Source organism: Stegostoma tigrinum, chromosome 6, assembly GCF_030684315.1.
Source record: "Stegostoma tigrinum isolate sSteTig4 chromosome 6, sSteTig4.hap1, whole genome shotgun sequence".
NCBI classification, from domain to species: Eukaryota; Metazoa; Chordata; class Chondrichthyes; order Orectolobiformes; family Stegostomatidae; genus Stegostoma; species Stegostoma tigrinum.
Genome location: NC_081359.1, coordinates 18,200,067 through 18,224,939, shown reverse-complemented (window position 1 = coordinate 18,224,939; position 24,873 = coordinate 18,200,067). Strand labels below are relative to the sequence as shown.

Sequence of the window (24,873 nt, the reverse complement as noted above, 5' to 3'; positions counted from 1 at the left end):
GATTCCAAGCCCTACTTAGGTGTGGTGAGACTTGTTGCCTCTGCCATCCTTTCCTGCCCTGCCTGCCGTAGAGTGCTGCTAAAGCTCTGCTATGGTGTCCCTTTTTCTGACCCCGCCTTAGACTCTCCTTCCAGCAATGGCTGCTGGCAAAACACAGGCCCACGTTAGAAATGTGTTTTATAGAACAGAATGCCTACAGCGTGGAAACAGGCCCTTCGGCCCAACAAGTCCACTCCAAACCTCAGAGGATCCTACCCAGACTGATCCTCCTATAACCCACCTGATCTACACGTCCCTATGGGTAATTTACATTGGCCAATTCACCTCGCCTGCACATCTTTGGGCTGTGGGAGGAAGCCAGAGCACCCCGAGGAAACCCATGCAGACCCAGGGAGAACGTGCAAACTCCACACAGATGGTTGCTTGAGGGTAGAATCGAACCTGGGTCCTTGGCGCTGTGAGATGGCAGTGCTAACCACTGAGCCTCATTCCGGGGGGGGGCGAAATAAAATTCTATTGCTCTTCAGACTGTATAAACTTTATGCAGCTTGGTACTTTTTGGCCAAAGCTCTGGGTATTGGTAGCAGCATTGATAGTTGTCGAAAGGACCGTGTCAAAGGTGTGGGTGGGTTCACTTCATTTACCAGGGGTTCTCATTGCTGGTTGCTATCTTGCCCCCCCCCCCCCCGCTGGTTGTGTGTAGGTCTGCGTCTGGGAAGTTTGAGGTGCGGGAGGTCAGGACAAGGCTCATTTCATTGTCAGTGTTCAGACCTCAGTTGAGCTATCATAGGAAACTGAAAAATCTTCACAGTTCTGTTGTGCCTTTCACAACTTCCAGTTTCCCTAAAAGTCCTTTACAGCCAACAGTCAACTTTAGTTTTGAAGTGCACTGGGCGAGTTGTGCACAGGAGGATCCCACAAATAGCAATTACAGCAGCTTGCGGATGGTTTATCCACCCACCCTTCCGTGCTGTGACTGATTGGACAGCACTCTCACCTCTGAGTCTGAAGTTGCAAATATTGGGTCCACCCCAGAGACTCGAGTGGTGGTTGTGAAAGGCGCTGAAGAAATGCAGCTCTTTCGTTGTTCTCGCTGTCGCGTTTGATGTACAGGGCAGAAAGGGTGAATCGAGTGCCCACAATGATGATGGCATATAAGCTTGGTGGGAAAGCAGGTTAGGATCTCAGAGCACTAAGACCTCCACCATCCACTCAGGCTCCCGGTCTCGGTAACGTAGAGTACAATCATAGAAGCCCTACAGTGTGGCAGCAGGCCATTCAGCCCATCGAGTCCACGCCAAGAGTATCCCACCCAGTCACACCATATCTCCATAACCCTGCATTTCGTACGGCTAACCCATCTATCCTGCACATCTTTGGACTGTGGGCTGAAACCTGAGCACCAAACCGCCCAGACACTGGGAGAATGTACAAACGCCACACGGACAGTTGCCCAAGGGTGGATTTGAATCCAGGTGCCTGGTTCTGTGAGGCAGCAGTGCTAACCACTGGGCCACCGTTGTGTCTGTCATATCAGGGTAACATGCACCTGGATGTCATCATGTAAGATGCTACACGTCACTTATGGCAAAAGTCTCTTCTCAAGTAGATTTCTACTACCAAATTAGGCGGCACGGTGGCTCAGGTGGCTTAGACATGGGGAAATGCTGGGGTGGGGAAAGCAGTTTGGATGGGACGCTCTTCGGAGGGGCAGTGTGGAGTAATGGGGCTGAATAGCCTGTTTCCACATTGTAGGGATTCTGTAAAAGAAAAATTTCCTCTGCTACGCCAGGGTATGCAGGCCCTGTGGATTTGCACAGGGAAACAGGATGGCGTCAGTAAAGCTACTAGACAACATGGTGAACTGTGGGCAGCATTCAGCCCCCAACAATACTGTTCTTCAACACTAGGTGACCTCCCATTATTCCCCAGGAAGCTTTTACACATTGGCTACGATCTCCTAGAAACGTGCCCCTAGAATTTTATTTTGACATCAACTGTTCCGAGCGAAGACTGGAGGGATGCTGCCGCTGTGATTAATTTCCCGCTGGGAAGATGGATAGGGGGATGCTTTCAGTGTGCTTTGAGCTTTCAACCTGAAACCATGTTCCACCTGTCCAGTGGTGAGGAGGGAATGGGACAGTTGTTACCAATTGTTCATCCTCCTCCCGGAAACATTGGAGTCACTGCAGCACGAATGTGCCAATATGTTTACTCCTGGAACAAAGACTCAGTTGCTGGAAAAAGCTCGGCAAGCCTGGCAGCAGCTGTGGAGGAGAAAAGAGAGTTAACGTATCGGGTCCGGTGACCCTTCCTCAGAAGAGCATCCGCAGCTTTACAGCATCCTTTTGGTTTTAATATGTTTACTCCTGTTTTGTTCTCGAGTGGTCATGTAGCACAATGCTCCCTGCAGTTCTCTGGTGTTCAGGTCTGATGAGATTATATCCGAAGGGACGTCAGCAGTCACACCACGCCAGGTTATCGGCCGACAGATTTATTTCAAATCACAGGCTTTCAGGGTGCCACAGGTTTAAGGTGCGAGGGGAAGGATTTAAAAGGGACCTACAGGGCAGCCTTTTCATGTAGAGGGTGTTGCGTGTATGGAACGAGCTGCCTGGGGAAGTGGTGGGGGCTGGCACAATTTCACCATTTTAAAGGTGGGAGTGAAATAGTAAGTAAAAGGCATCTGGATGGGTATGTGAATAGGAAGGGTTTAGAGGGATATGGGCCAAATGCTGGCAAACGGGAAAGTTTATTTACGATATCTGGTCAGCATGGATGAGTTGGGCTATAACCTGATGTCAAGAGACTTCTGACTTTGTCCACCCCAGGTCGACACAAGCATCCCCACGCTTTGTGCACAGATTTTCAATTATGGAAAGGAGGACTTGCATTTCTATAGCACCTTGCCCAACAGCCGCTAGTTGCAGGGTGCTTTGTAGCCCGTGAGGTGCTTTTTCAAATGGAGTCACTTCGGAATGTAGCAGCTGATTTGCACCTAGCAGGCTCCCATAGACAGCAGAGTGACAATGAATCTTCCACACCCATCTCGCCAGGGGAGGGGCCGTCAGCTAGCATCCCGCCAAAAAAGATGGCACTACAGAAATGCAGCATTCTCTCAGCCCAGCACTGGGGGTGTCAGGCTTGATTTTCGTGCTCGAATGGAAACCCTCTGACTCAGGTGAGAGTGCCACCAGCTGGATCATGGCTCAAAGTGCTCCATTTGCTGCTTAAGGGGTAAACCGTCTAAGTGCAAAGTTGTGGGTTTTAAGTGGAAATTTTGCTGCTTCCATTTTAAAAAAAAAATTGTTGTTGCTTGGAGGCAATCAAACTCCCTCACCGAGTGCAAAGTGCTGCACTCTGTCTCTTCTGCACTCAGTAACATTGTAATAATTCAGCTTCTTTTCAAGGTAGAAGAAGCAAGGGAAGTCACAGGTTTAGTAAAGGCCCAGTGGTATTACCACTGCTGTTAATCCAGAGACCCAGGTAATGTTCTGGGGAGAGAGATAATGGGAACTGCAGATGCTGGAGATTCCAAGATAATAAAATGTGAGGCTGGATGAACACAGCAGGCCAAGCAGCATCTCAGGAGCATAAAAGCTGACATTTCGGGCCTAGACCCTTCATCAGAGAGGGGGATGGGGGGAGGGAACTGGAATAAATAGGGAGAGAGGGGGAGGCGGACCGAAGATGGAGAGTAAAGAAGATAGGTGGAGAGAGTGTAGGTGGGGAGGTAGGGAGGGGTTAGGTCAGTCCAGGGAAGACGGACAGGTCAAGGAGGTGGGATGAGGTTAGTAGGTAGCTGGGGGTGCGGCTTGGGGTGGGAGGAAGGGATGGGTGAGAGGAAGAACCGGTTAGGGAGGCAGAGACAGGTTGGACTGGTTTTGGGATGCAGTGGGTGGGGGGGAAGAGCTGGGCTGGTTGTGTGGTGCAGTGGGGGGAGGGGATGAACTGGGCTGGTTTAGGGATGCAGTAGGGGAAGGGGAGATTTTGAAACTGGTGAAGTCCACATTGATACCATATGGCTGCAGGGTTCCCAGGTGGAATATGAGTTGCTGTTCCTGCAACCTTCGGGTGGTATCATTGTGGCAGTGCAGGAGGCCCATGATGGACATGTCATCAAGAGAATGGGAGGGGGAGTGGAAATGGTTTGCGACTGGGAGGTGCAGTTGTTTGTTGCGAACTGAGCGGAGGTGTTCTGCAAAGCGGTCCCCAAGCCTACGCTTGGTTTCCCCAATGTAGAGGAAGCCGCACCGGGTACAGTGGATGCAGTATACCACATTGGCAGATGTGCAGGTGAACCTCTGCTTAATGTGGAATGTCATCTTGGGGCCTGGGATGGGGGTGAGGGAGGAGGTGTGGGGGCAAGTGTAGCATTTCCTGCGGTTGCAGGGGAAGGTGCCGGGTGTGGTGGGGTTGGAGGGCAGTGTGGAGCGAACAAGGGAGTCACGGAGAGAGTGGTCTCTCCGGAAAGCAGACAGGGGAGGGGATGGAAAAATGTCTTGGGTGGTGGGGTCGGATTGTAAATGGCGGAAGTGTCGGAGGATAATGCGTTGTATCCGGAGGTTGGTAGGGTGGTGTGTGAGAACGAGGGGGATCCTCTTGGGGCGGTTGTGGCGGGGGCGGGGTGTGAGGGATGTGTCGCGGGAAATGCGGGAGACGCGGTCAAGGGCGTTCTCGATCACCGTGGGGGGAAAGTTGCGGTCCTTAAAGAACTTGGACATCGGGGATGAGCGGGAGTGGAATGTCTTATCGTGGGAGCAGATGCGGCGGAGGCGGAGGAATTGGGAATAGGGGATGGAATTTTTGCAGGAGGTTGGGTGGGAGGAGGTGTATTCTAGGTAGCTGTGGGAGTCGGTGGGCTTGAAATGGACATCAGTTACAAGCTGGTGGCCTGAGATGGAGACTGAGAGGTCCAGGAAGGTGAGGGATGTGCTGGAGATGGCCCAGGTGAACTGAAGGTTGGGGTGGAAGGTGTTGGTGAAGTGGATGAACTGTTCGAGCTCCTCTGGGGAGCAAGAGGCGGCGCCGATACAGTCATCAATGTACCGGAGGAAGAGGTGGGGTTTGGGGCCTGTGTAGGTGCGGAAGAGGGACTGTTCCACGTAACCTACAAAGAGGCAGGCATAGCTGGGGCCCATGCGGGTGCCCATGGCCACCCCCTTAGTCTGTAGGAAGTGGGAGGCGTCAAAAGAGAAGTTGTTGAGTGTGAGGACGAGTTCAGCTAGGCGGATGAGAGTGTCGGTGGTGGGGGCCTGGTCGGGCCTGCGGGACAGGAAGAAGCGGAGGGCCTTGAGGCCATCTCCATGCGGAATGCAGGTGTACAGGGACTGGACGTCCATGGTGAATATGAGGTGTTGGGGGCCAGGGAATTGGAAGTCCTGGAGGAGTTGGAGGGCGTGGGTGGTGTCACGGACGTAGGTGGGGAGTTCCTGGACCAAAGGGGAGAAAATGGAGTCCAGTTCTGGGGACCTGGGTTCGAATCCTGCATGGCAGATGGTGTAATTTGAATTCAGTAAACATGTGACATTAAAAGTCTAAGTATGACCATAAATCCATTGATGATTGTTGGGGAAAACCCACCTGGTTCACTAACTTCCTTTAGGGAAGGAAACTGCTGGTCTGGCCAGTAACGCCAATAGCCTGTAAATGAATTAAAAAGAAAGTTTGACAGGATCAGTGACCCTTGACCTCGGTTTCTCCTCTGAGTGTCCAGCAACTGCTTACCTACTGCTACAACAGTTCACATTTTGGAAGCTTTTTCAAGCAGCCCAAGCTATTTGACAAAAATGTAGGTGCTAGGCCACATTATGCTGACCGAAAGCTTGGTCAAAGGGGTAGTTTTCTTTTAAAGTAGGGTCTTAAAAGAAGGGAGTGTAGAGAACTTTAGAGGGGGTGTTCAGTTGGGGCCAGGGCAGTTAAAAGGATAGACAGCAATGGTTGAGCGGTTGATGCACAAAGAGGCCAGAACTGGAGGGAGCTTGGATGGAGCTGGATGAGGTAACGCAGAAAGGGACAGCAGGGATTTAAAAGCCAGAATAAGAGTTTTAAATTGGCCACCTTTAATACTGAGTGCTGGGCAAGCAGCCTGATAAATGAGGGAGTTGAAACAGTGCAGAGGAAAAAAAGTAACGTGGATCAATGGAAATTTAAAAGAAACATTTTTTCTAAATTTCAGATTGGCCCCTGTCATATTTCTCTTGGTGCTGCTGGTTGCCAAGGGATGACTCTTCAATTCCTAGAGACACCAGCACGGTACTGAAGCCAGAGAAATATAATCAACTTAGAATATACGCAAGCAGTGATAGATTTGCAATCTGGATGATAAATGATCTTGCAAAGGGGGTGGATTGAGTTAGTTTTCTGGTTTGCTGGAGTTTGGAAAGCAGCGAGTGGAATTCAGTTTTCTGGCGTGGAGCACTTCTGCCTCCGTGGTTTTGGCAACATGTGAAGCCCACAAGCCTCAGTTTGCCAAGGTGAAGGGCACTTCATTTCCTGTGTTTGTTACCTGGCTTTTATTGTGTACATATAAGCACAGAGCCACTATTATAAGCTGTCCAGATAAACCCCTGTGCAGGACAACTTTCCCAGCTAAAGGCAAGATTGGCTTTTTTTTAATCAACTTCTTGCATTTGCGATTTTAGAGTCTTACGGTGCAGAAGGCCATTCAGCTTATCGCACCTGTGCTGATCCTTTGAGAGAGCTATCTAATTTATTCTGCTGTACCCTGCTCTTCCCCAAAGCAAATGTTTCTTTTCTAAAACAAAACTTTTTTTGTCCCAATTCTCTTTGGAAGGTCACAATTGAATTTGATTTTGGCACATTTTTGACACGTTGCATTGCAGTTGACCATATAAATATAATTCTCTTCACCTCCTTTTCTTCGTTTGTCTTTCAGCCAGATCAAAGCTGATGTGCTTGTTAAGTAGATGTGATTCACATTCCATTGTCTAATAAAGAACTCAAAGCCTGTCTTGTACCAGGAAAGCACTGGTTTTGTCCCAGTTTAAACCTTTAAAACCATCATTTACTGTCTAAATGTAGATATTTAAAAGCTTTGCCTGATGCAATCCCAACCCACCCGAGCCGAAAGCTTCCTTTGCTTCTAGTCTGGGCTCTAATTGCTGAGACAGCAGTTGACCGCAATGAGTATGAATATAAAAGAGGGAGAAATTGCTGGGATTTTGTTCCTCAATCGTAAAATGTGCTGCATCTCAGAGATCAAAAGAGATGGAAAAAAAATCTGGGTGAGAGCAGTTCTGGTTACACCAGCATTTATTGCTCAGCTTCATTCTCCTCTAGACAGTGCTGTAGCTTTATTCATTGAATTAAATCTTCAGCATCTGCTAAATGGAATTTCAAGCCCAGAGAGAGATTCATGTTCAGCCAGGTGATAGAAAGAATATTGAAGCCTGCAGCATCACTATCCGTAACTCCGTACTATCACGCGGTGTCCTGTAAATGTTTATGTCATGACAGCTGGACTGAGTGATCTATGACACACCAATACCATCATTCTATATCGTTGGCCTCTAGTTTTGCTCTTTCCCACATTGGAAACAATCTCTTTGCGTGTAATCTATCAAATCTCCTCAACCATCTTCTTTGAAGAGACAAAAGACCTATCCTGTTTATCTTCCATCGATGAGTATAACCTCTGATATCATTCTGGTGAATCTGTTTTGCACCTACTCAGAGCATTTATATTTGTTCTTATCATGTGCAAAAAGAACTGTTTGATACTCCAAGCCAGGCTGAAACAAAGTTTGACACAAGTTTTGTGTAGTTTCCTTATTCTTTGTAGAAGTAAACCCAAGTCCTGAGGCAGATTGTAGAAGTCAAGATCTTGTGGCCAAAGAAAAACATGTATGTTAGGCTACTGTTGTTCTGTTATAGCTAATCTGTTGGTGATGGACAGGACTGGAGCTAATAGTTTACATTTATATGCAGAGTGAAGTGTTACATGCATTTACCCACTAACTCAATCGCCATCCCAGTTTCAACAGATGTTACTTCATATATGCTGAAGTGAAACCCCAATAACTGCTGAGTACCTGCATATAATTGATGTACAGTTAACAATATTAGTGCAGGATTGACTGTTGCTGATATTAGACTGAAAGCTAGCAGATTTGAAAACACTCTTTCAGCAGCAATAATTTCAGATAAAAAAACAAAGAGAATTACAGGATCAGGCCCTTCGACCCTCCCAAGCCAGCACTGACATGCTGCCCATCACAACTAAAACCCCTGACCCTTCTGGGGACCGTATCCCTCTATTCCCATCCTATTCGTGTATTTGTCTAGATGCACTTTAAAAGTCACTATAGTAACTGCTTCTACTACCTCCCCCGGCAGCGAGTTCCAGGCACCCACCACCCTCTGTCGAAAAACACTTGTACATTACCTTTAAACCCTGCCCTTCGCACCTTAAACCCATGGTCCCTGGTAACTGAGTCTTCCATCCTGGGAAAAAGCTTCTGACTGTCCAGGCCGCCCATACCCTTCATAATCTTGTCGACCTCTATCAGGTCGACCCTTAACCGTCATTCCAGTGATAGCAACCCAGGTTTCTCCAACCTCTCCTCATAGCTAATGCCCTCCATACCAGGCAACATCCTGGTAAATTTTTTCTGTACCTTCACATCCTTCTGTTAGTGTGGCAACCAGAATTGAACACAGATGCTGAAGGCTGTAAGGTATGATAGTGCAGAATGAGGGGTCCATGATTACTAATCCATTTGAATTAGGGGTCCTTCAAACAAAAACATTTGAGAACGTTGAACTATGCATTTGTGTTTTTCTTTTAATTGTGGACTGCTAAAAGATTACTTGGGAAAGAGGGGTTTGCATGGATGAAATTGGAGCGATATTTTGGAATAATTAAGTGAGTAAAATGTGAGCAAATGCAAGGTCTTGCACTTTGGGAAAAAAAAAGACAGGCATGGACTATTGTCTAAACGGTGAGAAAATTCATAAAGCTGAAGTACAAAGGGATCTGGGAGTGCTAGTCCAGGATCCACTAAAGGTTAACTTGCAGGTTGAGTTTGTGATTAAGAAAGCGAATGTAATGTTGTCATTTATCTCAAGAGGGTTGGAATACAAAAGCAGTGACGTGCTTCTGAGACTTTATAAAGTTCTAGTTAGGCCCCATTTAGAATACTGTGTCCAATTTTGGGCCCCACACCTCAGGAAGGACATACTGGCACTGGAGCGTGTCCAGTGGAGATTCTCACGGATGATCCCTGCAATGGTAGGCCTAACATACGATGAACGGCTGAGGATCCTGGGATGGTTGAGGGGCGATCTAATAGAAACTTACAAGATAATGCATGGCTTAGAAAGGGTGGATGCTGGGAAGTTGTTTCCATTAGGCGGGGAGACTAGGACCCGTGGGCACAGCCTTAGAATTAGAGGGGGTATATTTAGAACAGAAATGAGGAGACATTTCTTCAGCTAGACAGTGGTGGGCCTGTGGAATTCATTGCCACAGAGCACAGTGGAGGCCGGGACATTAAATGTCTTCAAGGCAGAGATTGATAAATTCTTGATCTCGCAAGGAATTAAGGGCTACGGGGAGAGTGCAGGGAAGTGGAGTTGAAATGCTCGTCAGCCATGATTAAATGGTGGAGTGGACTTGATGGGCCGAATGGCCTTACTTCCAGGCCTATGTCTTATGGTCTTAAAAGGATCAAAACATGTCGTGAATGGACAGATGCAGAGAGAATTTGACAGCTGCCTGGGCTGATGAATTTCTTTTGTAAAATTCCAACTTGAAACTCGTCATTATAAATTCTTACTAAGCCATGAATCAGGCTCTCTGTCTTTATGCAGTGGATTAGGATTTTTAGAATGTAGAGAATTCCAGCCAAGAAGCATATTTAATTCAACTAACAAACAGTTGTGCATGTTAATCAATAAAGGAATTCTTAGAAGACTTAAATGCGAGACAACCAGCCCTCTACTACCATTTAAAGATTAGCAAGCCTGTTTAGATTAATGAAGTCCATGCAGTTTATTTTTGCTTTGTGACAAAGGGGGAATATGACTTGCATTTTCCAGCACTACACTGCTAAATCTAGATGCATGTTTAAGATCAGTGCCTCGACTCTAACAAGGTCTTAATGGTTACACTACGTTTTGAAATGAAGTAGGGTCAGAGAAGGTTTTTGTGGATATTAAAAGTACTGGAATGGATGTATTGGGCTAAATGCCTTGTGTTGTAAATTTATTGTATTTCTACATTCAGTGCTTACGGCATCAAAACAAGACAATCAGGTAACTCTTCAGGTCGTTTTCATCATTGGCAGGTATGACAGCATCAAATGCCAATTAATTTAATTCAGTACAGTCCTTTATATACTTATTAAACTAATGGAACGTGGTGTTCCAGTCGAGATTACCTTAACGAAATAGAATCGGTTTGTTTCACAAATGGCCCAGGTTTTGTTGCCAAAGTAATGGTGAGTTTAATGGCCTGGTGTTATTGATGTGTATAATCTTCCAACACCTGGTGACAAAGAAGTGACTCCCCGTAAATTGTGTGCCTCCACAAGTTACGTGATGGACATTAGTGAGCCAGATCAGTTTTTAATATATTTGACGATCATTTCAAGCTCACCATTTCTGAAACTGACTTTTTATTTCAGATTTTTTGTTACTTAAACATAAATTCCACCATTGGCCATAACGGGTTTTGAACCTCTGTCTCGAGAGCATAATCTGGGCCTCTTGGATTGTGAATTCAGTGACATTACCACTCAACACCTTTGTATTTTTATTCATATGTAGGGTTGTTCCTAAATAACCATCAGTAATGAAAGGCTGGCTGGTTTTATTTTGAGATAACTGATGTCTCTTCACTGTCACTGCAGCTGAGATTAGTCAGCCAAGCAAAAGTAAAACTCAGCAACGCCAACTTGCATTTATATAGCATCTTTAATACAGTAGAACATCCCAAAGTGCTTTCTGGGGCGAGTGTTGACGGGTGACTGAAAGCATAGTCAAAGAGGAAGGTTTTAAACAGCTTCCTAAAGGTCAACGGCAGAGATTTCAGGGAGACCATTCCAAAGCTTAAAGCCTCAGTAGCTGAAAGTATTGCAATCCCCAATGGCCATGGGATGAAAATTCATACATCTGAAGATGATGTGAGATATCACAGGGCAGGAGGATGACACAGCAGTGTGTTACGTTTCAGTTTGGTTTGATGTGATGTAGCCTAATATCCTTTCGTTAGGAGGACCTAGTTTGAGAACGCCCTGTCGATGTACAATTTCAGATTTTAGTTGTCTCAAGCTCTGTAGTACTACAACTTTTAGTAGCACTGGTGTATTGAGCAATCTTGTATGCTTCAAATACCTATAAGCAAGCATGAGACAGGCTTCAGACAGTTACAGTTTACTTGCAGAATTCCCCAGATGGGGACTGAAACCAATGTTATCACTTCCAGTATGACTGTTTGAATCACTTCTTTCTTAATGGCGTTGTTCGGTATTTTTCCTTGATGACAAGTACAAATACATCAATAACTTTTAAGGCAATGTTAGTCCTCCCTTTTCAATGCTTGATTTAATGAAGCTATCTTGTCCTAATGATTCATTTGGGGAAATATTTATTTATTAAAATTTCTGGCAGTGCAGAAAACCCATAAGGGAAAGGAAATTTAGGGCAGACCAAAGGACCATATTACCCAACTCTGTGGAAAGGTAGTCAGAGACTGTGGATGAAAGGGTTCAGATCATGCAGCAACTTTGAACACTGGTTCACAGTTTTGTAATTGAGGAGAAGGGGTGACCATTAATGAATGTGAAGAGTTAGTTCTTCAAAGGATTCCCAATCTTAGGAATTCTCTGCAACAGACAATTGAGGTTGCCCAGTCTTCAAGTAGGTTCAAGGTTGATACATTTTAGGATATTCAGGAAATTCCAGAATATGGGGATAGTACAGGAGGTGGAGTTGAGGTGGCAGACTCGCCATGATCATGCTCAGAGTTAGAAGGTTGTGTTTCAAGTCCCACACTTCAGAGACTTGAGTACTAAATGTGAGCTGACATTCCACTGCAGTATTCAAGGAGTGCCACACTGTCAGAAATGCCATGAATTGAATGAGATATTAAAAAGGACATTCAGTGCTCTTCAGCAGCTGCTTCTGCTTCACCCTGAGATCCACACTCAGTGCCATGCACTGCCTTATGCCACACCTCTCTCTTCATCAGGATTGCTTCACAGCTATCGCAGTCCCTTGTTTCATTACATTCCTTGTCACATTTGTTGCCTCAACAAGAAAACTTCTCTCTTTTCCAAATGTTAAGTAACCCACTTCTAAACACTCAAGGGCATCAATGCCCCTCTGAATTCCCCTTCTCCTCTCCCCACAACCTACCATCTCCATCCCTTCATCTCATACTACTTGCTGTGTATGCACCATACCCTCCCCTGCTGAGTACCAACTCTTCGACACTTCCTCCTATCTCCCCTCGACATTATCCCACCATTAAACATCAGGCTGTTAACTCCAGACTGTCACGGACCTCAACTCCTCTGGAGATCTCTCCTGCACAGCTTACCCCCATCATAGTTCTCCCAATCCCACGCAATCCACTTCTATTTCCTTCCCACAATCCACTACAGGACTGCCTGGCAGTGCCATCGTTTCAACCCATTCTGCCCAACAGTACTAAATCATTCCTGACTCAATTCTACAGTTTCCACCCCTGCCCAACCCCCTCGTTGAGGGTCTTCCCACTTAAATTTGAGATTCTTCTGAAACTTTACATCAGTTCTATAATTTACAGTTGTCTGGCCCTAGCCACCACCTCTTTACCATAAACATACAATCCCTCTACACACCGCTCCCCCACCTTCAGATTGTCTGAAGGCTTTCCACTTCTTCCTTGAAACAATACCTGTACAGTCTGTTTCTTCCTCCAACTGGCCGAGTTTGTTCTCACTTTTTGAACAAATTCTCCCTTAACTCATCCAATTTTCTCAAGTCAAAGATGCGGCCATGGTCACCAGCATGGGTCCCAGCCATACCTGTGTCTTTGTGGGGTGTGGAACACTCCTAATTCTAGTCCGACCTGGGCCCCCACCTTCAACTTTTCTTCCAATACATCATTGATGTCTTCAGTGGTGCTTCCTGCTCTTGGCCAGAATTGGAAAACTTTATCCATCTTTCACTCACCCTCACCTGGCCCATCTCTGGCTCTTCTGCCCCTTCCCTGGCTTCACTATTTCCCTTCCTGGGGATTGGCTGACCATCAGTTTCCATTACAATCCCACAGACTCCGACACAGTTACCTTGACTACACATCCTCACATCCTGCTTCCTGCATGGAGTCTGTTCTATTCTGCCAGTTTCTATGTCTCTGTCACATTGTTCTGGTGATTCCACCTTCTGCTGGGCTGTCTCCGATGTGAACCTCCTTTTTCCTCAACCAAGGATTCCCTTACCCCATTTTGGTGAACAGGGCCTTTGACCATGTCTGCCCATCTCTGGCTTCTGCCAAAATGCCACCTTCCCAGAAAACCAATAGGGTTCCCCTTGTCCTTACGCTCCACCCCATTGGTCTCTGTATTTATCCTCCACCATTTCCACTACCCCCAGCAGGAAGCCATCACCAAAGACATTTTCTCCTCCCCTCCCCTGTGAGCATTCAACAGGGACCATTCCCTACGTGACACCCTGGTCCATTCTTGCATCACTCCTAATACTTCCTCACTCCCCCATGGCACCTTCTTGTGCATTCACAAAAGGTGTAACACTTGGCCATTTTCACCACCTGCATCCTCTCTGTCCAAGACCTCAAATACAAGGGTGAGTGAAAGATGGATAAAGTTTTCCAATTCTGGCCAAGAACAGCAAGCACCACTGAAGACATCAATGATGTATTGGAAGAAAAGTCAAAGGTGGGGGCCCAGGTCGGACTAGAATTAGGAATGTTCCACACCCCACAAAGACACAGGTATGGCTGGGACCCATGCTGGTGACCATGGCCGCATCTTTGACTTGAGAAAATGGGATGAGTTAAGGGAGAATTTGTTCAAAGTGAGAACAAACTCGGCCAGTTGGAGGAAGAATCCCAGCTGAAGCAGTGTTTTGTGAGTGCTTGACTCAATCTAAAACTGAAAGGAAGGTTCTGAAGAAGGGTCACTAGACCTGAAATGTTAACTGTGATTTTGCTCAAGGATGCTGAGTTTCTCCAGCAATTCCTGTTTTTGGTCTATTCAATCAAGCCCACTCATTTTGCAGTTCAAAGTATTCTCACCTTTACATGTGTGACCGCTTTGCAGAATATTTCTGCTGTGTCCATAGGAATGACCAAAATATTCCTGGCCATATCAATAAACCACCTAGCTCTCGTGCTAACATATCAGTCTTGAGCCTGCTGCAATGCACCAGCGAAGCACAATGCAAGCTCGAGGAATAACGCCTCCACTTCTAGTTCCATCTCAAGGTCTCAACTTCAAGTGAAATCAACTTTAGAAACTGGCAGTGTTATCCCAGATCTCCACAACCCCACCTTCGGCCTCACAGCGTTTTCTTGTCTGTGCCTTGCACACAGTAGAGAGAAATCATTCTAACCTTTTTCACATTTTAATTTACATTGATTTTAAACCCTTCTTTCCATCTTGAGGTTTTACACGACTTTGCTGAGGCCATTTCTGGAGAACAGAGTACTGTTCTGGTTGCCCTGCTATAGGAAGGATCTTATTAAATTGGAGACGGTTCAGAAAAGATTTTCCAGGATGTTTGCCAAGAACTGCTGGGCCTGAGTTATAAGGAGAGGCTGGGACTTTTTTCAGTGGAGTGTAGAAGGTTAAGGGGTGACCTTATAGAGATTTGTAAAATGATGGAGAGCGTAGATAAGATGAATAACAAAAGTCTTTTCCCTGGGGTGGTGGAGTCCAAAGCTAGGGGACATATTCCCAAGGTGAAAGGAGAAAGATTTAGAAGGGACCTGAGAAGCTGCGTTTTCACACAGAGGATGGTTTGTATGTAGAATGGACTGCCAGAGGAAGTGGTAGATGCAGGTACAGTTATAATATTTAAAAGACATTTGGAACGGTGTATGCATTGGAAATATTTGGAGGGATGTAGGCCATGCGCAAGCAAGTGGGACTCATTTAGTTTGGAAACTTGGTCAGCATGGATGAGTTGGACCAAAGGGTCTGTTGTCATGCTGTAAGACTCTACCACTCTATTACACTGTTAACAACCCCATAGCCTTATGCACTGGGCCTCTATACCCTTTTCCCCTCCTCCACCTCTGTCAAAAATATACTTTAAAAAATTTCCAACCTCTTTCAGTTCAGAAGAAGTCATACTGGGCTCAAAATGTTAACTGTTTCTCTCTCCACAGTTACTGTCAGACCTGCTGAGTTTCTCCAATGTCCTGCTTTCATACTAAAGTAAAGCATCTTCTATCCCCTCAGAGAGACATAAAAGCACCACAGTACCATCACAGAAGATCGTGGGTGTTCTCACTGGCATCCTGGCTGGCCTTATCCCTCAATCTTCAGAGAATTTTTGAAGTACAGTTGCCCTTAAAATGTAGGAAGGATAGGATTTTATGGTAATATTCCACAGACAGCAGTGTGACTATGACTGGGAAATCTGGTTTGCTGATGTTGTTTGAGGAATAAATATTGGCTCAGAGACATTATTTCACCATTAGTGGCTGAAATGTTGCTTGATGAGTAAGTTGTTGCTTATTCTCTTTTGAAATACAATGTGATATTACATCAAAGAAAGATGTTTTTCAGTGTTTCATATTGATTGTAACGATTCCTTGTTACTCTTCACAGCTAAAGGCTCCTGGGAAGTATCTGCTGGATTTGGTTTGCCAAAACCTGAACCTAGTCGAGAGTGATTATTTTGCATTGGAGTTTCTGGACCATCGAAAAATTATGGTATGTAACTTCAATTATGACCGCATTGAGCTGCCCCGTTGCCTCCTGCACCCAGCAATGCTCAGAGGATCCCAGTTAAAACCACCACACTCATTAATTGTGATGTTACAGAGAGCAGTCTGAATACACTAAACTGAAGTATTTGGAGAGTCACTTTTTAAAACATTTGACTTAAAAACTTCCTGTCTGAGTACATTTAATGTGTGCAGGTGTACTGTCCTTTTTACCCCATAAATGTCATGATGGACTTCCCCCACAAACTGATACCTGTCAACCAAACAAGATATTTTTTGCAGAGATGTTATTATCATGGTAAAATGTGTCGGCTACAGGTGGTCTTCAGTGCACCAAATACCTTTCACAATTTGAAACGCCTGGGGTATTACTGCTGTGCCTGAGGCAAGAGTGGATTATTTGTGCGAGGGGGCATCTTTTGTGGAATGGTGAGCTATTACCCATCATGCTCAGCGACAGAGAAACTGCTGTATCTCTGGGATTGATCCAGGCATGGCTCTCTACCCCAGGGACCAGCCAACCTCCGTGACAACATGGCTGCTGAGTTAAGAGCTTTCCATCCCACCAAAAACTTCTATAGTTCTATAATATCAACATTAGCGAGAAGGGTGCTCACAATTAAAGTCAGTGGGTGCCATTTATTTCCACATCGCTTTCCTTCATTACTTAGTCCTTTGAGTGTGGCAGTTGGGAAATCACATTGAGGTTGTACAGGACATGGGTGAAGCGTGTTCTGGAATACCATCTCCTGTTCTGGTCTCCCTGTTACAGGAAGGATATTAATAAGGTGGAGAGGGTTGAGAAGAGATTTACCAGAATGTTGCCAGGTCTGGAAGGTGGTGAGTTATAAGGTAAGGCTGGTTAGGCTGGGACTTCTTTCACTGGAGCGTAGGCAGTTGAGAGGTGACCTTAGAGAGGTTTATAAAATCATGAGGGGTTTAGATAGGGTTAATGGCAGGCGTCTTTTCCCTAGGATGGAGGATTTGAATACTTGGGCGGGGGGGCGTATTTTTAAGGTGAGAGGAGAGAGATTTTAAAAAGACATGAGGAGCAAATTTTATACACAGAGGGTGGTTCGTGAATGGAATGAACTTCCTGAGGAAGCGGTGGATGGCGGGCACAGTTACAATGTTTAAAAGACACTTACTGAATAAGAACATTTGGAGGGATATGAACCAGGAGTAGATAGGTGGGACCAGTTTAGCTTGAGATTATATTCAGCATGGACTGGTTGGACTGATAGGCATGTTTCTGACTCTATAACTCTACAACTGGAACACATTCCTCATAAAAGCTGAAGCTGTGTGTTTTTGAAAATTTGGCATGCGGGATTGGTAGATTTTTGTCAGGCAAGGAAGTTGAAGGTTCCAGTCTCCCAACTCGCGATTGGAATTAAGAAATGGATTTAAGGAATGGTGGAAGAGGTTGGAGTCTCCTCCTGTAACCTACCTCCCTTGTCAGTAATATTGCTGCTAGCATCAAGAGTTTATAAAATACGTAACATTTGATGTAATTCAGTTTGTGAGCACTTTCAGGAAAACGATTTAACTTCATTTTCATATGGCATCTGATGCAATAACAACTTCAAAACAACTGCATCAGAGACAGTAGGAACTGCAGATGCGGAGAATCCGAGATAACAATGTGTCGAGTTGGATGAACACAGCAGGCCAACCAGCACCCTGCTCCTCTGATGCTGCTTGGCCTGCTATGTTCATCCAGCTCTACACCTTGTTATTTCAAAACAATTGCCATGATTTTGACAGGCAAATAATTCAATCTTATTCAATTCAACACATGGAAACCAGACAAGAGAATCAATTTGAAATAATTACATTAGCGCAATCCCATCCACATAAATAGTATTAAAGGTCAATTGAATCCATTATGTATTATTGAAATAGAAATGGTTGTATGATTACTTAAATATTTGCTGACAAATGGTAACTATAAGATCTTATACTTATAGGTGTGGCTTGACCTTTTGAAACCAATTGTGAAGCAAGTCAAAAGTGAGTATTGTTTATTTTGTATTTTTTTTTTGTTTTGACAAACTGAATCTTTTCATCAAACTATGTTTTTTTCTACAGATATTGATAGTGCTAGTGGCTGGATTTAACATCACCTGTCATACCAAAAGGCACACTTTTCCTTTTAGGGAGTGGGAGGACAAAGGAGATTTCTGGGCAATTTTTGGGACATTAACCAATCCTCTCTTCACCCAGCCAGCATTTTTCATATCTCTGCCTCACCAAATGTTGCATCTGTTTGGAGACCATGATCAGATGTCTAACTTTCTTCCAACTTTGAGTGAGATCTGTGAAAATATTTCATTCTGTGTGTATTTTTCCAAAATCTTCGATGGCTAATTGCGCAAAGATGCAAACAGGCTAATGTAGTACAAAAAGAGCTCCTTAGGTCCATTGTGACTGAGCCAGCTCTTCGGAAAAGATAGGCTAGTTTGTTCCTCTCCCTTTTTTTTTGCTCTGCAAATATTTCCTGCTTTTTAGTATCCAACTCCCTTTTTGAAATTCAATATTCTGCCTGCTTCCACCTTTTCAGTAAAAGAGACTTTCTCATTTTCTGAGATAACAAGCTGTAGAGCTGGATGAACACAGCAGGCCAAGCAGCATCAGAGGGGCAGGAAAGCTGACGTCTTCAGAAAGGGCCTAGGCCCGAAACGTCAGCCTTCCTGCTCTTCTGATGCTGCTTAGCCTGCTGTGTTCATCCAGCTCTACACCTTGTTATTTCAGATTCTTCAGCATCTGCAGTTCCTACTATCTCTTCATCTTTTTGCTGGCTTTCTATTTTCTTACATTTGCCTTTCCTGCCTTTGAAAACAGTTTGGCCCCTTCCACTCCATCAGATCTCATCATAATTTTAAACACCTCTATTAAATTTGTCTCTAAGAAGAAAAGTCAGTCTCTCCCTGTAACTGAAGACTTACATCCCTGACATCATTCTGAAAATAATCTCTTCTGCGCCCTCTCAAAAGCTGAGAGGGAAACTTGCTAAAAATCTTCGTCCCCTGTGTAGGGGGAATAATAAAAACTATCGCTAAATTTGTGTATGTTGAAGAGTTGTGCATTTTTTATTCAAGTATACCTTTTGAAAATAAATGCTCCAAAGAGAAACTTCCTTCAGCTTCATAGAAATTATTATAGCCTTAGAAAAGGTCACTTGGCCCGGCTGCACTGCGCCAGCTGTCCAAATGCGCAATGCACCTCCTGCTATTGTCCCTATTTCTGCACGTTCTTTCTTTCCAGATATTAATCGCATTCCTGCTATAATTCCACAATTGAAACTGTTCCTACTGCACTCGTGCAGCGCATTGCAGATGTTCTCATCGAGTCCCTGTTAGTTCTTCTGCCAAATACCTTCCATCTGTGCCCTCTTGTTCTTGATCCTTCCATGACTGGGCACAGTTTATTCTGATTTGCTCTGTCCAGAACCCTCTTCAGTCTGAATGTTTCTGTCGAGCCTCCTCCCGGCCATTTCTTCTCTAAGAAAAGCAGTCCTATCTTCTACCAATATATGTAGGCAAAGTTCTACCTCCCTATGACTGCTCTAGTGAATCATTTCTGCATGTTCTCGAATGCCTTCACGTCACTCCCAAAACATTTAAGTAGTTTTCACAAATTCATGTCCATGCCATTCAGTGGCACTTGGTCACATTAGCATTTGATACGAGTGGGAACTTTAAAGTGATTGGTCGAGCGAGACCAAACTTAAGCTCATACTGCAATTGGAACAGTTATTTCAACAATCAGGTAGAGATGAAGGTGGGTGATATATTTCCAACCATAAAGGACAGTTAATACATTATATTTTCAGTACAATATATGTTACTTTTAAATGTATAACGCTAAATTAATACATTGCTTCTGAGTTAGGATTTCAAGTCCCATTTCAGCACAGTACCAAGGGAGTGTTGTCTTTTAATGAGACTTTAAACTGAGGTGCTTTCTTCACTGTTATTTTGGTTTAAAAGATCCTTATTTCAGAGAAGGGGATTTTTCCGCAATGTCCTGGCCAATATTTATCTCTCAGCCAACATCACAAGAGAAAGTGCAGTGATTGATCACCATCACATATTTGTTTGAGGGAGCTTGTGTTCTTATTTTCCAAATTGGCTACTGACTTTCTTGTATTACGATGGTCGAGGGTTGGTTAGCTCAGTTGGCTTAATGGAGGGTAGTGATGCAGAATGAGCATAGAATCAGTGCAAAAGCTGGCCCTTCAGCCCATTGAGTCCACAATGATGCTGTGAACAGTATGCCACACTGTAACCCTGCATTTCCGATGGCCAACCCACCTAGCCTGCACATCCCTAGACACTACGGATAATTTAGCATGGCCAATCCACCCTAATCTGCTCATCTTTGGCCCACGGGAGGAAACCCGCGCAGTCACGGGGAGAATGTGCAAACTCCACAGACAGCTGCCTGAGCGTGGAATCGAACCTGGGTCCATGGCGCTGTCAGGCAGCAGTGTTGACCACTGAGCGACCGTGCCACCCCATCAGTGAGGCTGACAGCGCAGGTTCAATCCCTGCAGTGGCTGAGGTTGCCGTGAAGAGCTGTCTTTCTAACCTTTCTCCTTGCCTGGGTCATGGTGACCCTCGGCTTAAACCACCATCTGCTGCCTCCCTCTGTATTGAGAGAGCAGCCCTGTGGCAACTTCACCTTTTAATACTAAAGTGTTTCATTTGGGTGTAAAGCACTTTGAGGTACCCTAAGGTCACAAAAGGTGCTATAGAAATGTAATCTGACCATTTGCAATTGAAAGAAAATCTAAAATCTCCTCCTGTAGGGCCACGGCATGTTGTGATGAGATTTGTTGTGAAGTTCTTCCCTCCTGACCATGCTCAGCTGCAAGAGGAACTGACGAGGTAAGTGTCAATGTTTTGTCGTCTCCTCCTGAGGCTGAATTTCTGGGGCCGTGACTCCAGTTGGGAATGCGGTTTAAACCCAGATCCCGAATGTGTGGAGGGTCATGGCTATGTTGGAGTGCACCCTGTCAGAGGGAACATGCCAGGTTATTGAGGGTAATAAAACCAAGAATCCAAGATTGAGTTAAGATAATTATAAAGTATGATTATTTTGGACTGTTAAAGGACATTTTAAAGGCTTGTAGATGTTTACAGCACTGAAGGAGGCCATCTGGTCCATCATCTCCATGCTGGTCGACGAAGATCTGACTGCACTAATCCCATTTTCCAGCTCTTAGCCTGTACTCCTGGAGGCTATGGCAATGCAAATGAATATCTAAACACTGCACAAGTGACTGACTCAACCGTTCTTTTGCCTGGGCAGTGATTTCCAAATTCCCACCACCTGCTTGGCAAAAAATGTTCTTTGCGACGCTCCTCCAAGCCCACTCCCTCTAAATCCCTGATTATTGACCCCCTGTACACATGGAACAAGCATCTTCCCGCCCACTACCCACACCATGATTGTAGACACCTCTGTCAGGCCCCTTCATCACCTACACAGCTCCCAAGAAAACACCCCCGGTCTATCCAGCGACAACAGTGTGGAGCTGCAGGACCACAGCAGGCCAGGCAGCATCAGAGGAGCAGGAAAGCTGATGTTTCCTGTCCCCTCTACGCCAACTTTCCTGCTGCTCTGATGCTGCCTGGCCTGGCCTGCTGCATTCCTGCAGCTCCACACTGTGTTATCCCAGTCTGTCCAACCTTTGCTCGTAGCTCAGACCCACCAGGCCAGGTAGCAAACCAATAAATCTCCTCTGCACACCCTCAGGTGCGATTATATCCTTCCCATGATGTGGTGACCAGAACTTTGCTCAATGCTCCAGTTTTACTCTGCTCTCAATGTTTAGAGAAAATTAATTTGTAAATACTTCTAATATATTTATTACTTAAGGTGGAGGGGGAGGTTAAGATGTACAAAAAAACTTTTCAAAACTTGACTGAATGGAATTACGTTTCAAATATTTTCTTTTGCCGAAGTAGGCGTGGTTTTGAATGGAATGTTTGGAGTGAATAAAGGTAGCAGTCGTGATATCTGTAATAAAAGTCTCCCAGAAAGGAAAATGTCTTGAGCAAAGGTTAAAAAAAAGTGCAAGGTGTTGAGCTGCTTACTTGTATTCCTACGTTCGATAGACTTTACTGAGAGCCCCTGTTCCCAGAGGGACTCTGCTGCTGGCAAGGGGTTATTAGGTGGTCCCAATAGATCTAATCGATGTGCTCAGACCAGGATGGTACCCTGCGCTGCTGTCAACCCATCCGCGTCTGCCTGTCTGATCTCTTTGGGAAACAGCCACCCACTATCACCACAGGAATGAAAGTTATTTTCCTGTCCCCCTGGCTTCACCCACGGCACAGATAAATCAGGAATGTGCACGAGACATTTAGTCTCTTTTATTTTGAATCCACGAGTGATCATTTTCTAAGGTAACAAGCCTGCTACCTTCAGGTACTCTAAATGTTCCATTTGAAACAACGTTTACGCTGTGACTTCAGTTTTTAAAAAAATGCGTGAAATGCATTTCTGCCCTGTCAGGTTTGGAAATGTGTGATTGCCCTGTGGATGCAGCAAAAATGTTTGCAGATTTGATTTTCTCTGAACGTTGAGTGTACAACGAAATGCTTGGTTAAAGACAAATGTGAAGTCTCTATTGATGCTGTTGTGTTAGACAGTGTTGTCCCGGGGATTTAGAGGTGCAACAATATTTGCAGTGGAACTTGCAGCAGAGTCTATCTTAATGCAAACCAAATCTATGGACTGAGCACGCATGGGATGGGATCGATTTAAATATGAAATGATTACGCAGAGCATTGAAATAGCACTGTGCATGCACTAATGCAACACACGGTGTCATCTGTGATACCAAACTAGGGATATCGGGGACCCAGGTGGCTGGGACTAGTGAGTCGGAGCTTCAGCAGTGTGGGCAAAATCTTTGACCCTGCACCTCTGCTGTGCTCGTCCAACTGTTACCTCCTCACCCCGGCCCACTTCCAGCCACTGCTGTGCCCGGGAATGCAAAGATGCAGCTGAGCCTCCTACCCGGCTCCCGTTCTGCTCCTTGCCCCTCACTGCCGCCGCCAAAGAAAGAGCGGTCCACTTCCTCATCTGGATGGCAAAAGTGGCCCTCCAGCACACCCACAGAGAGGGCTCAGTGACGCCGGCTGCCTGTGACACAGGCAATTGCATGCTCATTGCTCCACCTTGTGGTGGTGTTCATAGCACAGCCCTTTTCAATATTACAGCGTGAGGATGTTGTCACTGGGCTAATCATCCTGGACATAGAAAGATAAAACAAATAGGAGCAGCAGTATGCCATTTGGCCCTCCTGGGCTACTCTGCCATTCAGTTTGATCGTGGCTAATTGTCCAACTCAGTTCCAGCTTTCTCTCCATACACTTTGATGCCTTTAGCCCTCGAAACTATCTAATTCCTTCTTGAAAATATTCACTGTGTGACCACAAACACTTTCACAGCCTCACCACTCTCTGGTGGAGAAACCTATCTTCAGCTCAGTCCTAAACAAATGACCACATTCCTTGGACTGTGGCCTCTGGCTCTTGACTCTCTGGTCATTGGGAACATCCTTCCTGTGTTTACCGTGTCTAGCCCTGTTAGAGTTTTATAGGTCTCTGTGAGAGGTCCCTCATTTCTTGGAACTCCGGTGAATATAGCCAGAACTGACCCAGTCTCCCTCTTCTTAAGTCAGGCCTGCCATCAGTCTGGTAAGCCATCATTGCACTCCTTCCATAGCCCCAACATCCCTCCTCAGATAAGGAGATGTAGCCGCACACAATGCTCCAGGTGTGGTCTCACCAATGCCCTGTGTTTGCAGCTGCACACCCCTGCTCCTGTCCTCCAATCCTCTCGCCATGAAGGCCAATGTCCCATTTGCCTTCTCCACCACCTACTTCCTTACCTTCAGCAGGTCTAGCTGCACTTCCCCCTTTCCCAATTTATCCCAATTCAGATAATAATGTGCCTCAAAAGTCGAAACTGCTGGAAAAGCTCTGCAGGTCTGGCAGCATCTGTGGAGAGAAATCACAGTTAACGTTTCGGGTCAAGTGATCCTCGCTTTGAATCCGCCTTCCCACTTTTGCTTCCAAAGTGGATAACATCACATTTGTCCACTTTATACAGTTTCTGCCACACATTTGCCCACTCACTCGACTTGTTTAAAGTGCACTGAAGCATCTCTGCCTCCTCTTCACAGCACGCCTCCCCGCCCAGCTTTGACATCTGAAGCACTTGGAGATATTACATTTACAATATTGTATTAGCCCTGGAGTTGTATGTGCAGATCCCATTGTGGCAGCTGGGGGGAAACTACATTTAGTGAATTAATTAATCAATCTGGATAAAATGCTAGTCCCATTAATCGTTTTGTTAAAAGCGTATCTGGTTCACAATGAGATGTCCTTAGCACAATTCTATTATGGGGCAGAAGGAGACCATTTTGGCCCATCGTTTCTGCACCAGCTCAATTACCCAGTGCCAACCTCCTGCATTTTCTCTATATCCCTCCACGCCATTACTATCTGAAGAAAAATTCCTAATAAAAACCGAAAGAACTACTGATGCTGTAAATCAGAAATAAAAACGAAGTTGCTGGAAAAGCTTAGCACGTCTGGCAGCATCTGTGAAGGAAAAAACAGAGTTAACATTTTGGGTCCAGTGACCCTCATGTTCTGAGAAAGGGTGACCTGACCCGAAACGTTAACTCTGACGATGTCTTCACTGTCTCAATTGAATGTGCCATCAGTGCATTCCATACCACGATGACTCGCTGTGTGAAAAATAATTGTCTCACGACATTGTTGCCTTGTTTACGCATCCCTTCAGAAGGCAGGTGTAGCCGGCCCTCAGCAATACGGCTGATAAATTAACTGAAGTGGCTCAGCAAAGTATCAGTGTCTGATGAAGGGTCTAGGCCCGAAACGTCAGCTTTTGTGTTCCTG

General features: G+C 45.3%; 1 protein-coding gene across 1 annotated transcript in view; it reads left to right on the top strand.

The window, feature by feature from the left end:
• The window catches only part of LOC125453044 (FERM, ARHGEF and pleckstrin domain-containing protein 1), a 262,857-nt gene that overhangs the window by 141,698 nt on the left and 96,286 nt on the right, over positions 1 to 24,873 (top strand). The window contains exons 3-5 of the mRNA XM_048532094.2: positions 15,807 to 15,911; positions 17,896 to 17,938; positions 20,739 to 20,817. Of these exons, the coding sequence (XP_048388051.1) occupies positions 15,807 to 15,911; positions 17,896 to 17,938; positions 20,739 to 20,817 (227 nt within the window). The remainder of the gene's footprint in view (positions 1 to 15,806; positions 15,912 to 17,895; positions 17,939 to 20,738; positions 20,818 to 24,873) is intronic.